Below are 16455 nucleotides of genomic sequence, written 5' to 3' on the forward strand. Positions count from 1 at the left end.
TGGGCTCTAACTCTAAAGCCCAATATACGGAGAGCTCCACTACTGTTTAGTCCTAATCTAGTAAAATCGTTCAGTTCCTAATATTCCAGTTTTGTCAGAGAAAAAAAATCCCACATACCATAACCAAAACCAAAAGGTTCTTCCATTGTTTCTCAGCTATCTCTCTCTCTCTCGCACTATTTTATTTATTTTGTTGTTTAGATCTCTGTTTTTATTATAGATCGCTTAAACTTTTGATTTTTCTTCAGGATCTAAGTGATTTTGTTTCTGAGGACTGTAAGGTAAAGCTAAAGAGGAGCTCTGGACTAATATGAGGTACCCTTTAATCTCTTTTTGATAGTATTAATTTCTCTTTTAAAGTTCTAATTCTAATCAAAATTGCTAAATTGGAAATTGGGTGATTTTCGATTCTAACCGAATAGACTTACAAGTCTCTCTAATCTGATACTGCTATACTATTATATCAAAAGAAGTAAAACTGGAAGTTTAGGTCATGCTTTGGAGTGGAAAAAAAGAGAAGGGTTTTATTTATTTATTTATTTTTGTATTCATGAATCATAAACCTCTTAAATGGTATTGATAAAGAGAATTTCTAAGACCAACCCATTTCCTAGAAACCTTTTTGCAGAAATACCCAGTAGTTGTTTATAATTTTTTTTTGGGTATTAGTCTAATTAGCCCACCTGTGGCAAAATCATGTAGTTTCATTTTTTTCTGGTAATTCAATAGTTGGGGGAGGGGGGATTTGAACTCTGAATGTCGCCATTGGAAGCATCGGGAGGTGTCAACCAGTTGAGCCACAAGGCTCTTTGACGCTTGTAGAGAGTTTCATGTTAGTGAAAAATCTGAATTATGGCAATACTATTAAAACATTATTTACCTTGGAAATCTGATTTATGCTTTTTCTGTGGATAAATGCTGGGTTTAGGCCTCTTTCATTGTATAATATGCTACTTTTGGTGGGTAACCCAGCTTTGCATATAGAAAAACCTTGCTCTAGCTACGTTGGCTATACTTGTCTTTCCTCGCCAATATATTCTCGAATAATGTGGGGATGATTTTATTTGTAAAATCAATTTAATTTGTTTAATCAATGAAGTGGCTAAGCAATTATTATAATTAGACCCGTAATGCAAACAACAGGATATTAGAAACCTTCTAATTATGATTCAATCATTGTTGACTCTAGTCTTAAGTGTTATGCAATCTATGGGGTTCAGCCTAATCCTTTTTCTATTGATACCATGTTGGCACCATATGGTTCATAAGTTATAACAACCAGTTTAGAATTAACACATCTTCCATAACTTCCAACTTCATTAGGGTTTATGTTTAATTGGTATGTGCACTTTGGGGTTCTTGAACAAACACTGTCATCGAATGATGGGAAGCATAAGTGGCAGTCCACTTTAAAGACCTATAAGAGGGAAAACGTTTGGCTCCGAACATGTTTGGAGCCTTAGGCGCTCCTATAAGAAGTTGACATGTGTCCCTGTCATGTGCATTTCACATGACAGGGACACATACCATCTTCCTATTGGGGGTTGAAGCCTAGTGATCCAAACATGTTTGAAGCCTAGTGATCCAAACATGTTTGAAGCCAAACTTTGCCCCTATAAGAAACAAGGGAAAGCTGGTTCTAGTGCTCAAGCTTTAATTTGGGAAGTTTTAGATGATGGAGAGCTCTCTTGGGACCTTGCTTAGTCATTCTAAAGTTGAATCAAGTCTAATTTTATTACTTATTTGCTGCTGGATCAGTTTTAATTTAAGCTCTACTAGAATAAGGTCCATAATTTAAGCTCTACTAGAAATCTGGAATGGGATGTCCTTGACTGTACCAAAGGCCCATGAGTCTTATTTTATGTTTTGAGTCCTTTTCTTATTTGGTTTAGAAGTTATTTAAGTCCTTTTTGTTTGTTATTTAATCCTAGTCATTCTAGGAACCCTTCTAGGGAAGGGTTTAGTAATAGCCGATATAAAGGCTTTATTGTATTCATAGTGACATTGATTCTAATAAAATTCTAGCAGTTTATTTTAAGCTTTGAGGGTGTGCTAGCCTTCCCCTACCTAAGTGTGATTGCTTGAGGAAGCCTAGGTATTTGCCTAGTGTTTTATTTATCTTGTCTTCAGTTCTATGCCCCGTTTCAGCCCCAACAGCCATCAAGATTCAATCATTTCTAACCTAAAACCCTTAAATATCAATCCTTATTCAAGAACCCATTAAGAACTCATCAAGAAATCCATTGTAGTTCTGAATTCTTAAAGATCCTACACCATCGAGGTACTTAGGACTGGTGTGTCAATACAGATTTGGGTTGAACACGTCAACTTTCTTTCTCTCTGTAGGATTGTTTGCTTTAATGGCTTGCAATTTCTGGCATTGGCTATTCAGCATCTTTATTCCAATTATCTGGTTGTTTCACGTGGAAATTTTGTAGTAAGGTTAGTAGATGATTTGTGGTGAAGAAACATAAATGTAATGATGAATAAATGTTCTCTTCTGTTCACATTGCCATAAAATTCTTATATTCAACATTCTGCTCTCAACACGCAGAACTTTCTAAGTTTGTAATGCAAATGCAAGGAATGTTCAAGATCTTGGTTCAGTGTGAGGCTGATGTTTTGCTGGCTACACCATTCTAGAGCTATAATGTATCATGATTTACATCATTTTGACCAAAGTGGATATCCCTGAGAAGTTAGCCTTTTTGGAAAAATTTCTCATGGGCATAGGTCACAAAGTTTTGCCTTCCTAAATAGCATACCATATTCTGTGATGTGCATATTGCAATGCAGACCATCATTGTCTTAGCTTTAACTAGTAATTATTTGAATGAGGCTTAAGCCTTTTGTTTCATATGAGAATTATGATTATTAGAGACGAATGGGGTTCGTTGTGACGTCTAATCTAGGCCTATCATGCACTAGTGCTGCCTAGGACTGTTGTTTAATTACATTTTCTGATGTGCAGGAACCTTTGATTTTATTTTATAGGTCAATGATGGCTAATCCAAATGCATCAACATCAATAGTGTCTTCAGAATCCTCTGAACAAAAGGCCACACATATGGCGGATTCAAACTTGAACATGCTTCCACCTTCTTTAAGCCATCAAAGTCGAAGTGCCTCAGATGGTCCTGTCGCTATCCTGTGGGACATTGAGAATTGCCCTGTTCCAAGTGATGTCCGCCCTGAAGATGTAGGTGGTAATATTAGAATGGCTTTGCGGGTTCACCCTGTAATTAAAGGAGCTGTTATGATGTTTTCTGCCTATGGAGATTTTAATGCCTTTCCCAGGAGACTCAGAGAGGGCTGTCAGAGAACTGGTGTCAAACTAATAGATGTTCCAAATGGGAGAAAGGATGCTGCTGACAAGGCTATCTTGGTTGACATGTTTCTCTTTGCCCTTGACAACCCTCCACCTTCTTCCATCATGTTAATCTCTGGTGATGTAGATTTTGCTCCTGCGCTTCACATACTTGGCCAACGTGGATATACCGTGATCCTTGTTATCCCTTCTGGGGTTGGCGTTTCATCTGCCCTCTGTAATGCTGGTAAGTTTGTTTGGGACTGGCCTAGTGTGGCTCGTGGGGAAGGCTTTGTACCCCCAACAAAGTATTTAATGCCCCCTCGTGGAGCAGTAGCTGACATTGCTGGGTGTCTTATGGGATGCCAAATCAATGAGAACCCCGATGGCCAAAATGAAGAAGAAGCAATCGTATATAGGGGGTTCTCACAAAACTACTACAATTCAAGGGATCTATCAATAGTGTCACAATCTTTAACTGAATACAACAGTCATTCTTCAACGTTGCCATTTTATCCTACAACTTTGAGGTCACTAAGTCTTCCTTCTGGTTTGAATGAAGTTTCAGGAGGTGTTGTTTCATCTGGTGATCAGATAGAATCTACTTTGTGGGTACAGCCTGGAGACCTAAATGGTCTGAAGGGCCAGTTGGTAAAAATGCTGGAACTTTCAGGGGGATGCCTGCCTCTGATCCGAGTTCCAGCTGAGTACCAGAAGTTTTTTGGGCGGCCTCTTTATGTAGCAGAGTATGGAGCATTCAAGCTTGTAAATCTTTTCAAGAAGATGAGTGACTCACTTTTTGTTGAGGGGAAAGGCCATAAGAAGTTTGTTTATCTACGAAATTGGAAGGCAGGCCCTAGTGCACCTCCTTTGATTTTGACTAGGAAGGATAAGAAAGGAAAGGGGACCCAGGAAGAGAGTATGGATATTGTCACAGGTGGTGGCTCTTCAGATGAGTTCTCAGATGAAGAGAGAGTGGTCATAGAAGAAAATGATGTGAGCAGGAGCCAAGAAAATACTAATCAGGGAACAGCAGCTCGTCAAGAAATTGATGATCATGGTCTTGAGCAGTTCAAGCATGAGTTGCAGGAGATTCTAGTCAGCTATTCTTGTCGGATTTTTCTAGGTTGCTTTGAGGCAATATATGAACAACGATACAAGAAACCACTGGAATATCAGAGATTTGGTGTGGATCGGCTAGAGTATCTGCTGGAGAAATTGGGAGATGTGGTGGTTTTGCATGAAGAACCCATAACCAAGAGGAAGTTCTTGGCTGCAGTTGGTGGCTAACAAATAAGGCAGCTGAGATTGTTGTTACCATTTGATTTTCTTAATATATAGCGGGGAAGACTTTTGGTCTCTTTTGCTTTTGGTTGATATCATTTTGGTCCCCCAGTATCTAAAGTTGTGATTTAGAACTTCAACTTTAAAATCGATTGAATGATGCCCTTCCAATAAAATCTGTTAAAAGTGAGCAGTTAAATATCCCAAAACTACATGGATTTTGACCAGGAAAGAAAAGAAAAACAATGTCATTTTGGGACAATTAACATCTCATTGATGGATCTTAACAGAAGGGTCATATTGACAACGGTTTTAAAGTTGAAGGTTTAAATTGTAACTCTTGATAGTTGAGAATAAAAAATGATTGCAACTAAAAAGTTAGAGAGATCATAAGGTATTTTAATCCAAAAAAGATAGGAAAAAAAAAAAAAAAAACTTCTTGTTTACTCTTTCGCTTCCCCAAAACTTTCTCAGTAGATAATAGGAAAGTCAAACTTATCTCCTTTCAGTTCGTCCTGCATGGATTTGAAGTTTTTAGTATTGCAAATTTCCATGCAAGACTAGTGCACCATGACTGATCTGCCGCTAATGGAGATCAGGATGTAAATTGACCTCACGTTGTTTTTGTATCTTATTGTTGTATTTCCAGGATAAATTTGATTTTCATTTCCAATGTTTGAGTGTCCTCTACTGAATACTAGAAGTTCAGACTGTTGTACCTATCTAAATTGCTTATCCTTCTGTTCAACTGCTTTTTCCTCCATTGCTGCTTTGTTCTCTTTGCTCAGAACTTAAAGAAACTTAATTGATTCCAGTATCCTGAAATTTTAGATAGCTAATATCATAATAGCAGTAAACATTCTGTATGCTGCCTTTTTGAGAAATTTATTCATAGTTAGCATGTTTTGTCCTGCTAAACTCAACAATGTACTGCTAGTGTGAATTCTTCATCCTTAGGTGCTGTGATTTGATTTCTCGCTTCTTTTACTAGTGCTTTAACTGTGTGAGATGTCAAGCATTTGGACAGTCTGTCTCTTTATGATCTTCCTACTGTCTGGATATGGTGACAAAGCTAGTAATTCTCAGGTCATTGCAATCATTTTACTGCATTTCACATATATTGAGTCATTGAAGCTTCTTTGTTCCAAATCATTACTAATCCCTCTATATGGAGTTATGTCATCGAGCTGTAAATTTATTTTGAGTGTTATTGGTCTAAGCCGGATGTCAACTGGTTCAAGCTCAATTCTGATGGCTCATCATTGGAAAACTTGGGACTGGCAGGAGAGGCTACTCGACTACTCGAGAACTTTAACAAATGTAATGAAACACTAGTAAGGAGAGGGACTAATCCTCAAACAAGATTTTTGTTGTTTCTGAGAACTCCTTTTGATGTTATGATAAACATGGGCATTTGTTAAGACAGACTCTACTCTTCTCTTAGTATTGAATTGTAACTGCTTTTTATCTCTTTAATAAAATTCCTTTTCTACCAAAAAAACGACTTCAAAAACTGTGGATAATAATCTCGAACTGGACAAAAAGCTGAAGATATAAAATCAATAAATCATCATCCGACGGAAAAGGTAGTAATTACAAAGTTCACTTTTTTTTTTTTAATTCTCCAAGTGAAATGATATAAGGTTTTGCTGACGATTATTTTTTGGGCATTAGTTAATTGACTCTTTCAAAAAAGTTTTTATATCACTTTTACTAAAAACATAAAAAGTTGTAAAAAAAAAAAAAAACAATTATTTTTTTCTTTTTTTATAAATTTTTTTTTAAAATACTGTATTTTCTAAACTAATATCTTTAAAGTATCTGTAAATAATTACTCTATCCGTCTCAATTTGTTTGTCATGTTTGAAAAGTCAAACTTTTTAAGGGAACATCATTTACTATCTTGTTTGCCTTATAAAAATGTATAAGTTTACAAAACTATCCTTAAATAAATTTATCAGCCTTTTTTTAAAACAGTTATTTTTAATGAGGCAATTGAAAAAATACCCCAATTACATTGATTTTTTAAAATATTTGTTAGTTTTCTTTTCAAATAGTTTTGAAAATAAAGTAGGTTTATAATAGGAACATTAGTAAACTAATAAATTTTATTTTTAAAAATAGAACAATATTTTGAGACATCTCAAAATGGAATAGAGGACAAACAAACTGGAACGAAGAGAATATAAACCATAAGGTCAAGTTTTTGTTTGGAGAATGTATCAAAAGAAAATTGTTTGGAGAAGATTTTTTGATTTCAGATGATATAAGCTCAATTGAATATCTTGTTAATGTAAATCCATTGCACTATCTTATATAAATTATTTAAATAAATACAATTTTAATAGTAAGGGGCTAAAGGGGAACAACACATGAACAAATAACATTTTTTTTTTTTTTTAATAATAGTACTACAATACAGCAGTAGTATTATAGTACTAGTATTCAATTAGTCTTCCACGTCTCAGGCAAAAAAAGTGGCCCTTGGCACCTCTCAAACGTCACTCAAAATAGGTAATCTCTTCGCATCTCCTAAGGTCCCCATATGCAAATTCCACCTTGCCCTCTACAAAAATGGCAGCCATCGACTCTCAAACTATCATTACACACTTGCTTCAGTTTATAATCTCATCACAATCTTATTGCTCTAAGTCCAAACCATCATGTCATCTCTCTCTGTGCGTTTTCTCTCACCTTCGTTGCCTTCTTCCACCTCTGCATGGCCCAGCAGTACAAGGCTGGCAGCCACTCAGGCTGAACGACCAGTGGAATTATCAAGGCTGGAGCCAAGAGTAGAAGAGAGAGAAGGGTACTGGGTGTTGAAGGAAAAGTTCAGGGAAGGCATAAATGTTCAGGAGAAAGTGAAGCTTCAGAAAGAGCCTATGAAGTTTTTCATGGAAGAGGGGCTACTACAAGAATTGGTGAACGTTCCTCCGGAGGAGCTTGAGAAAGCTAAGGTTACTAAGGATGATATCGATGTCAGGCTCAAGTGGCTTGGTCTCTTCCACAGGAGGAAGTATCAGTGTAAGTCATACCAACAAAACATGTTTCTTTCTTATTTGCTTTGTTTGTCTTTTCCTGACTTTTTTCCCCAGTTATTATATTTGACTAGAAATGAAGTGGAGTGTGTTTTGTGCCGAATGAATTCATTTTTCTTATTTTACTCACACGAATGCCTCGTACATGGGTTTGATTGTTTGGGGTTTATGAATTGATTAGATTGTATGTGGGTTTGAAATTTTCTATGTGAATTGCATAAGATATATTAGCTTTTGAACTGCTTTCTTCTTTCTGCAACTGGAACTGAAAAGTGAAAATTGATATTGATTATTGACTTATTACTTATTAACAACAATATTGTGTGTGACTCAGATTGAGTTGAAGATTCGATACCCTTTTTCTAATTTGTTTTGTTGCTGGATAAATTTTGGAGGGAAGAAATAAGATACATGATATAATGTGTATTAAATAATTGATGTTTGGTAAAAATCTTACTATAGAATAAGATAACAATTTTGAGGTTTCTCCCTTTTTCCTTGATGATCAGATGGTAGATTTATGATGAGACTAAAACTACCTAATGGGGTAACAACAAGTGCACAAACTCGATACTTAGCGAGTGTGATTAGGAAATATGGGAAGGAAGGGTGTGCAGATGTGACAACCAGGCAAAATTGGCAAATTCGTGGAGTGGTACTACCCGATGTGCCGGAAATATTTAAAGGTCTTGCAGAAGTCGGCTTGACAAGCCTGCAGAGTGGAATGGATAATGTAAGAAATCCTGTTGGGAACCCCCTTGCTGGCATTGACCCACTTGAGATTGTTGATACACGGCCTTACACCAATTTGTTGTCACAATATATCACTGCCAATTCATGTGGTAATCTGGCCATCACTAACTTGTAAGTTTCTCTAGCCCCCTCAATTGCAGTAGAAATATTTCTTTTTTTGTTTGTTCTGATTCAGAGTTTACATACATGAATTTTCCTAATTTATGGTTGATATTTGGAGCTTATCAGTGATCTAGAAATTATGTATCAGGTATAACCCCAGTGTTTGGTCATGGCCCTATGCCCCTATTTATGCATAGTAAGGAGCTTGGAAATATTGGGGTGGGAAAATTCAACTATGTGATGATTGATATGTGGTTTCTTAATTCTAATTATATTGGTTTTTTGATTTTTTTTCCTTCTTTCCATTTTGCTAGGGAATTTCAAAACGTTTTGTAAAATTGCCACATGTTAGATGAATAAATAAGGACTAATTTCTTATTGTTCAAAAAAATTGAGGATGTGCATACTCTGTCTTTTATTCGCGAAATAGTGGCCTATGCTTGACACAAAATTGATACTTAGGCTATTGAATAGAGGGTCTTATTAGGTCAAATGGGAGTTCATAAATGTTAGGAATAAGCATGAAAGCGATTTGTATCATTGTTAATTTGTGACAAGTTCTTGTCAATTTCTGTCTGAACAGGCCAAGGAAGTGGAACGTGTGTGTGGTGGGTTCTCATGATCTCTTTGAGCATCCTCACATCAATGACCTTGCTTACATGCCAGCTATAAAGGACGGACAATTTGGTTTCAATTTGCTAGTGGGTGGCTTCTTTAGTCCAAAGAGATGTGCAGAGGCAGTCCCTCTTGATGCCTGGGTCTCAGCAGTTCATCTGGTCCCAGTGTGCAAAGCCATACTAGAGGCCTACAGGGATCTTGGCACCAGAGGGAACAGACAGAAAACAAGAATGATGTGGTTGATTGATGAACTTGTGAGTAATCATTTTCTTAATTATGATGTTTCTGAACCATTATGATACATCACTGATAATTATGGATTATTTATTACCCGGTTTTTTGTGATTTTCAAAGATTCATTTACAAATTTCACAACATTCAGTAGAATTCCAAATTCCAATGAGTACCAGGATGAGAGACTCAAATTCTTCTAGTGTGCACTGTTCAATCAAATTTCTGATTTGATTATGACATTCGCATGACTATTATATGTAATTTATCTAAATGCAGGGCATAGAAGGATTCAGGTCAGAGGTAGTGAAAAGAATGCCTCAACAAGAGCTGGAGACAGCTTCTCCTCAAGAACTAATTCAGAAGCAATGGGAAAGGAGAGATTATCTTGGTGTCCATCCACAGAAACAAGAAGGTTTTAGTTTTGTGGGTGTTCACATTCCTGTAGGTCGAGTCCAAGCAGATGACATGGATGAACTTGCTCGATTAGCTGACACATATGGCTCAGGAGAACTCCGGCTCACTGTGGAGCAAAATATCATAATTCCCAATATTGAGAACTCAAAGCTTGAAGCCTTACTTAAAGAGCCTCTATTGAAAAACAGGTTTTTACCAGAACCCCCTCTTCTCATGAAAGGGTTGGTGGCTTGCACTGGCAACCAATTCTGTGGGCAAGGAATTATAGAGACAAAGGTCAGGGCCTTGAAGGTGGCTGAGGAAGTTGAGAGGCAAGTGGCAGTGACTCGGCCTGTTCGGATGCACTGGACTGGCTGCCCAAACAGCTGTGGGCAGGTACAAGTGGCTGATATTGGTTTCATGGGGTGTATGGCAAGGGATGAGAATGGGAAGCCTTGTGAAGGTGTTGATGTTTTTTTGGGAGGCAGAATTGGGAGTGACTCACATTTGGGAGATGTTTACAAGAAGGGTGTTCCATGCAAGGACTTGGTCCCCTTAGTAGTGGACATTATGGTCAAAAAATTTGGAGCCGTACCAAGGGAGAGGGAAGAGGGGGAGGATTGATTCAAATAGCCTAGTAATATTTGATTTTGTTCTTTTACCTATGTGCAAAGCATTTGACATGTTGGTCTCATTGATAGTTTTGGTATGGTATGTATGGTATGGGTCTCACTTGTGAATCGAAGTAATGTGTAGGAGTTGGATAGTAACATGGAAGTTATGAAATAAAATAGAAACACCAGCCCCCACCCCCCCCCCCCCCCCCAAGGAAAATTTTAATTACAATTCCTTAAATCAATGCAACACAACTAGTGTCAAATTTCTCAAGGAGAATAAATTTTAATATAATTATGTAGTTGAATTCTAATGGAAAACTAATGGAGAGAACATCAGGCAAACTCCAAATTGAGTACATACCATGTTACTGCAAAATTTAGCTTACAAGTTTGGACCCAACTATATCATATTAATCACTCTCTCTTAACATTATTATTCAATATATGGTTTTGTTCACATGTGTACATCCAAGAAGAACTTATTAGGGTATAACACCAAAAAGTTGTACCTAAATTTTCCATTCTTTAAAAATCTAGTCTAGCTTGAACCAAGTCTCCAAGAGATTTTAAAAATTTTTTGTAACGTGATACGATATGATATATATAGAGTTTAAATTCGGTCAGGATTTGGCGTAAAGCTTGGCTTTGCGCCCTCCAATGAGCTAGTTCCATGTCATTATTTTACCAAAATATGAATACAACTCAAACACAATAACAACTTTCGATATCAGATTCAAAACAAAACCAAAACTCAACCCCCCTCCTCACCTTCAAACCAAACCTCCATAGCCCTACCCCACCCCACCCCACCCCACCCCACCACACATGCCGCCACTCCACTGAACATAATTTGCAAAAAAAAAAAAAAAAAGAAGCCATAAGACCCATCTCATTTCTAGTACTCATCTCAAAGAAGTAACCAAACCCAAAAATCTATAAACACCAATATCAATAACAGAACAAAAACTCATCAGCTTGTTTAAACCAAAATGATTAAATTTATAAATTAAAACAAAAATGATGAGGAAGATGGCCATGGTGCTGGGTCCTTTGCGAGATCCGATGGATGCAGTGTTTTTTTTAGGCCACCTTATAGACCCTCACTAAGCCTCTGATGAGTGAGAGTTTAAGGTTATGGGTTTGATCAATTTGAAAGATTTCGAAGAGAGAGATGAGATGATTTTGGGTTTGAGAGTCACTGTTTGTGACTCAGGTGATGTCGTAGTAATAAAGCTCCACCACGAATTTTGATCCATGGTGATTCCGATGATTTGTCAGGCAGAGTGGAGTGGAGATCTGGTTTGAACGGGAGAGGAGGACTGGATTTTGTTTTTTTTTTAAAAATTTTATTTTAGATCTGATATTGTGAGCAAGTATTGTGTGTGAATGTTTGTATTCATCTTTTAATAAAATGCTAGCGTGTCACTATCTTATTCGAGCATAAATTCTTGGTTTTACACCAAGACCGGAGAAAATTACACTTTACCACCCTAAACTATATCTCAGATTACACTTTGCACTCTAAACTATTTAAATGCACATTTTGCACTCTAAACTATTAGAGCAAACACATCAGTCCATGTAAAAATTTCCTCTATTTTACACAAAAAACTCCTTTTAAAATTTTACACATTCACTTTTACAAATTACCCACATCAGTTCATCTATCCTACTCCCTCTATTAATTAAATAATAATTTCTTCACTTTTTTTATTAATTCCCTCAACTAACCTACGCGCGTCTTTATTTCATTTCTTCTCTTCTTCAGTTCTGATTAATTTCTCTCTCTCTCTCTCTCTCCTTCTCTTCATTTCTTCTCTTCATTTCTCACTCTCTCTACCCAGATCATCTCTCTCACTCTCTCTCTACCCAGATCAACGCTCGATCCGAGCTCCGAGCGCGATCGCGAGCTCCGATCCAGCGCTCCGAGCGCGATCCGAGCTCCGATCCAGCGCTCCGATCGCCGATCCGCCAGCTCCGATCGCCAATCCGAGCTCCGATCCAGCGTCCGCCAGCTCCGATCCACGGCAAGACCCACGAGCTCCGACCAGTCAAGCACCGATCTACAAGTCAAGCACCAATCTGTGGTTGTTTGTGTATGTCTGTGTTTTTTTTTTTTTGAGCAAAGTATATCTCTGTATTCTGTGTTGAGAAAATGATGGAGTCTGTTGAGAACGGATCAGAGAGAGAAAAAAAGGAGCGAAGGAGAAATGATAAAATATTGTTTACCCGAGCTACAGTAACCATGTATATTTACACGGTACTGTAGCTCGTGGATGAGTTTCCACATTTTTACCCAGTTTTAGATACACTGATGTAGCTCAAAATGTGTAAAATTGAAAAAAATTTGTATTATACATGATTTTAGATACACTGATGTGGATGCTCTTACTGTTGTTATAATTTGCACCCCGACATTAACTTTACTGTTATTTTGGATGGAAATTTTGAATATATGACTTGCACATGTATATTGCTTAAGTAGCACAAAGTTAAAAGACAAAAAACTCCTCTTTCCAATTAATTTAAAGCAAAAAGTTATTTCTTTATTTTTTACCCAACTCTCTCTCTCCCTCTCTTGTGCGTGCGTAGCAACTCCTCTTCCCAAATCAAATCATCAACGGCACCACTACTGCTCCACTAGGACCTCCACTGCAACGAATGGCCGACTTGACCTCTTAAATATAAATGGTTAAATGCCCTTTAAAAGAGCCACTGAACATGTCCACGAGGAAAAGTGAAAAACAACCTTTTCCATAGCAGTTAATATGTGGCTTTGCCAATTCTACGAGGCTGCCAATTTTATGGCACTGGATCTTTAATTAATATTAACTTGTAAGCCATATATCAGCTTTTTGATAACCACTTACTGCAAAAAGGAGTGCAGACTTACCTTGAACTTAATTATAATATTCAAGACAATTTCAAATGCTCACACTGACCTTTTCCCTTCCATAGCAAATTAACCATGATCTTACCTCTGTGTAGTATAACATTTCCTAAGTGCTCCGAAAACAAAATTTACCGATATATTTACTTGGGATCATGTTTTGTTCTGACGTTGAAGATTTCCATCATCATCATATTTTTTTTTTTTAAATTGGACCAGCCATCTTGAAATATTTTTTAGTTTATGGGAGCCAAATAATGAAAACATCACAATGGGGGAGTAATGGCGGAGTGGTGGTGGTGTCATTGATAATTTTATTTTGGGGATTTAGGGTTTCACAAATTTTGATTGGAGAGAGAGAGAGAGAGAGAGAGGTAAAAAAAAAAGTTTTTGTTTTTAATTGATTGGAAAGAGGGGTTTTTGGTCTTTTAACTTTGTGCCACTTAAGGAATACACATATGCCAGTCATGTGCTCAAGATTTCCATCCAACATAACAGTAATATTAACGTCGGGATGCAAAGTGTAACAAGGGTAATAGTTTAGGGTGCAAAATGTGCGTTCGAATAATTTATGTTGTAAAGTGTAATCTAGGGTATAGTTTAGGATGGTAAAGTGTAATTTTCCTCAAACCACATGTAAACTCATATATATATCTACTAGCCTCTGAGCACGCGTGTGAGGTTCTTCTATTTTTTGAGTAAGGGTTAATTTATAGTATTTATTATAATTTGAGATAACTACATTTTTCAATCACAGAAAAAAAAAACCTAGGGGTGTGATGAAAAATTATTTTACCACACATAATACTCATCACACCCCTAGATTTTTTTTTTCTGTGATTGAAAAATGTAGTAATCCCAAATTATAATAAATGCTCTAAATTAACCCTTACTCAAAAAATAGAAGAGCCTCTGAGCACACACATGAGCGCATGCTCAGAGGCTAGTATCAAATAAATATGCAAAGAGGCGCCGAAGTTTGAAAAGAAAAATATTGTTGTTTTAGGTTAAAACTTTTTTAATCTCTTCTTTGCTAACGTGCCCTATGCTTAATTACGTGGGACATACTGATACATGGCTTGCATTTTTGGATTGGGATTTGGATGCTTCTACTAATTTTTACATTAGTGAATATCTAATGAGTTTTAAATTGACAGACTATCATTATCAATACTTATATTATATTTTATAAGATACATAACATTTTCTATGGAATAGTAAATTAATAAGATTTTTGTTAAAGGAAATGTTCCTAAAAAAATCCTAAAATTTAGTAACTATCCATCCACGTTTCTGGCTTTCTTGATGTTGTTCTTTTTTTCAAATTTTATGTATGACATTTATCATTTTTTGTCTAATCCTAAAATGTAGTTTTTTCAATCCTAAAATTTAGTTATTTACTACACATCCATATCATAAGTAAATAAAAACTTAAATTAAAAATTTTATGGCAAGAAATACACGTTAATTGTATAAAACCACAATTGTATTTTGAGATTTTTTTTTTTAATAAAGTATTAAATGGTGCTTTAACCTTAACAAAAGGCTAATACAATTGGGAATTAACAAAAGGCTACTAAGCGGTTGTGTTTTCAGTTTGGGAAGTTTCTAATTTGTTTATGGGAACAAAAATGGTTTGTATAATTTTGGTGTTTTTGTTTTAAGTTTGTGATGGCGGGAGGGAATTAAAAGCTGAAAGGGTCGGTTAATAAAAGAGTCAATATATAGTTGATGGAGAGGAAAGTGGGGGTTTTTGAGAGAGGTGAATGTGGGGTTATAGATTACACCAATTTTCATGTAACCACTGATAACTTTTCTATGTAAAACTTACGGTGCTTAGAGAGTCTGTTACAGTGGGTTTGTTTTAATCTTGCGTAGAGCAAACATAGTAAAAAACTAACAATAATAATATTAGTAATAGGCTAATAGCAATCATGAAGACTATTAGACTTACTAATAATACAAAGGAAATAGCGATAATACTATAAAGTACTATAGACTTACTTCATGATTGTTTGTTGAGAAGAAAAAAAATAATAATACTATTGTCGGGGACGTTTTGCGACAAGGGCCAAAAATGTGAGAATGGCCCAAATCTCCCCTTAGGTTCTTTAGAAGTGTTTATTATGGAGAATCAAGCCCAAAATTCCAAATGTATAATGAACAAAAGGCTAATGGTGCTTTTACAAGAGAGAATCAAAATGCTAATAACAAAAGTGTAGAAAAAGTATAAAAACATAACAGGTCTGAAACTTCTACCCACAGTCACCGAGAAGAGGAAAATGAGAGAGGTTGTGAGGAAGAGAGGGAAGGTTCCCCTGTACCCATATTTCCACCCCTAAGGTTCAGAATTGTGAGAATGTTTCCTGGCTCAGCGAGTTTTTGCTCTCAAGTTTCATCTCTATGAGGAAAACGTGATTCAACAGGTCTGAAATTTCGACCCACAGTCACCGAGAAGAGGAAATTGAGAGAGATTGTGAGGAAGAGAAGGAAGGTTCTCCTGTACCTATATTTCCACCCCCAAAGTTCAGAATTGTGAGATTGTTGACTGGATGAATGGGTTTTTGCTCTGAAATTTCAGGTCTCTAGGTAGAACGTGGTTGCTTTCTTTATGAGCTGAAGAGAGAGTTTTATATAGAGTTTGGGGTGTTGCTCTTGACTGGTTTTTGAGTAGTGAAAGAGGTTTTTATCTCCTATGATACTATTTTGGTGTTTTGGCTTGGGTTGCTTTTGTTTAGGGAAGAGTTTGGTATGCTTTTAGTATGATTTTAGAAATAAAGTGAGTTTTCTCTAATTGGTTGTCTTTGGACAGAAATTTCAGACCATTGGGAGGCTAACCTAAGTGAGGGCTAGCATATGGAGTTGGTCAATGGGAGTCAACTATGTTTTAAGGAAAAAAAAAAGGTTTGGGCAAAAACTTTGGACCACAATCACCCAGAGCATAAAAGATGTTTTTGGGTGGAAATTTTGGATACAAGACCTCCTCCATGAGTTTGAGGTGCTACCAGTGTCCCTTGCCCACTTGGTAGCACGCATAGGCCGGGCTCATGCAAAAGGTCCAAAAGGAACCGACCCATACCCTTCAAACCACACATCGCTAATTTCCCCCATAAGTCACATGGGCTTGGGCCATGTTTAAAAGAATAAAATATAATATAATACATGAATTGAGCCCACAAGGAAGTCAAGCTTGGTTAAATCAGGCTTGTAGAAAATGTG

General features: G+C 36.6%; 2 protein-coding genes across 3 annotated transcripts; both read left to right on the forward strand.

Annotated features, from left to right (window-relative positions):
- The first annotated feature begins 50 nt into the window (after nt 1-50).
- LOC142643489 (uncharacterized) lies at nt 51-5404 on the forward strand. 2 transcript variants are annotated; one of them, XM_075818146.1, is made up of 3 exons: nt 51-136; nt 249-315; nt 2972-5404. In XM_075818146.1, the coding sequence occupies exon 3, from the start codon at nt 2999-3001 to the stop codon at nt 4595-4597; it is 1599 nt and encodes a 532-aa protein (XP_075674261.1). In that variant the 5' UTR covers nt 51-136; nt 249-315; nt 2972-2998; the 3' UTR covers nt 4598-5404. The 2 variants fall into 2 exon arrangements, with proteins under 2 accessions (XP_075674261.1, XP_075674260.1); XM_075818145.1 differs by having other exon boundaries at nt 91-136; nt 2995-5404.
- A 1752-nt stretch (nt 5405-7156) lies between these two features.
- Nucleotides 7157-10520, forward strand: LOC142643172 (ferredoxin--nitrite reductase, chloroplastic). The gene is made up of 4 exons (XM_075817718.1): nt 7157-7615; nt 8139-8493; nt 9068-9356; nt 9613-10520. Exons 1-4 carry the CDS (start codon nt 7255-7257, stop codon nt 10351-10353), a joined length of 1746 nt encoding a protein of 581 aa, XP_075673833.1. The 5' UTR covers nt 7157-7254; the 3' UTR covers nt 10354-10520.
- Nucleotides 10521-16455: the final 5935 nt, after the last annotated feature.

Source organism: Castanea sativa, chromosome 7 (assembly GCF_040712315.1).
Source record: "Castanea sativa cultivar Marrone di Chiusa Pesio chromosome 7, ASM4071231v1".
Lineage (NCBI taxonomy): Eukaryota > Viridiplantae > Streptophyta > Magnoliopsida > Fagales > Fagaceae > Castanea > Castanea sativa.

Excerpts from the sequence above, each read along its gene's own strand:
- LOC142643172 (XM_075817718.1), top strand. The coding sequence starts at position 7,255 with ATGTCATCTCTCTCTGTGCGTTTTCTCTCACCTTCGTTGCCTTCTTCC. Across the intron at positions 7,616-8,138 it reads CCACAGGAGGAAGTATCAGT|ATGGTAGATTTATGATGAGA; the intron begins GTAAGTCATACC and ends CTTGATGATCAG. Across the intron at positions 9,357-9,612 it reads TGTGGTTGATTGATGAACTT|GGCATAGAAGGATTCAGGTC; the intron begins GTGAGTAATCAT and ends ATCTAAATGCAG.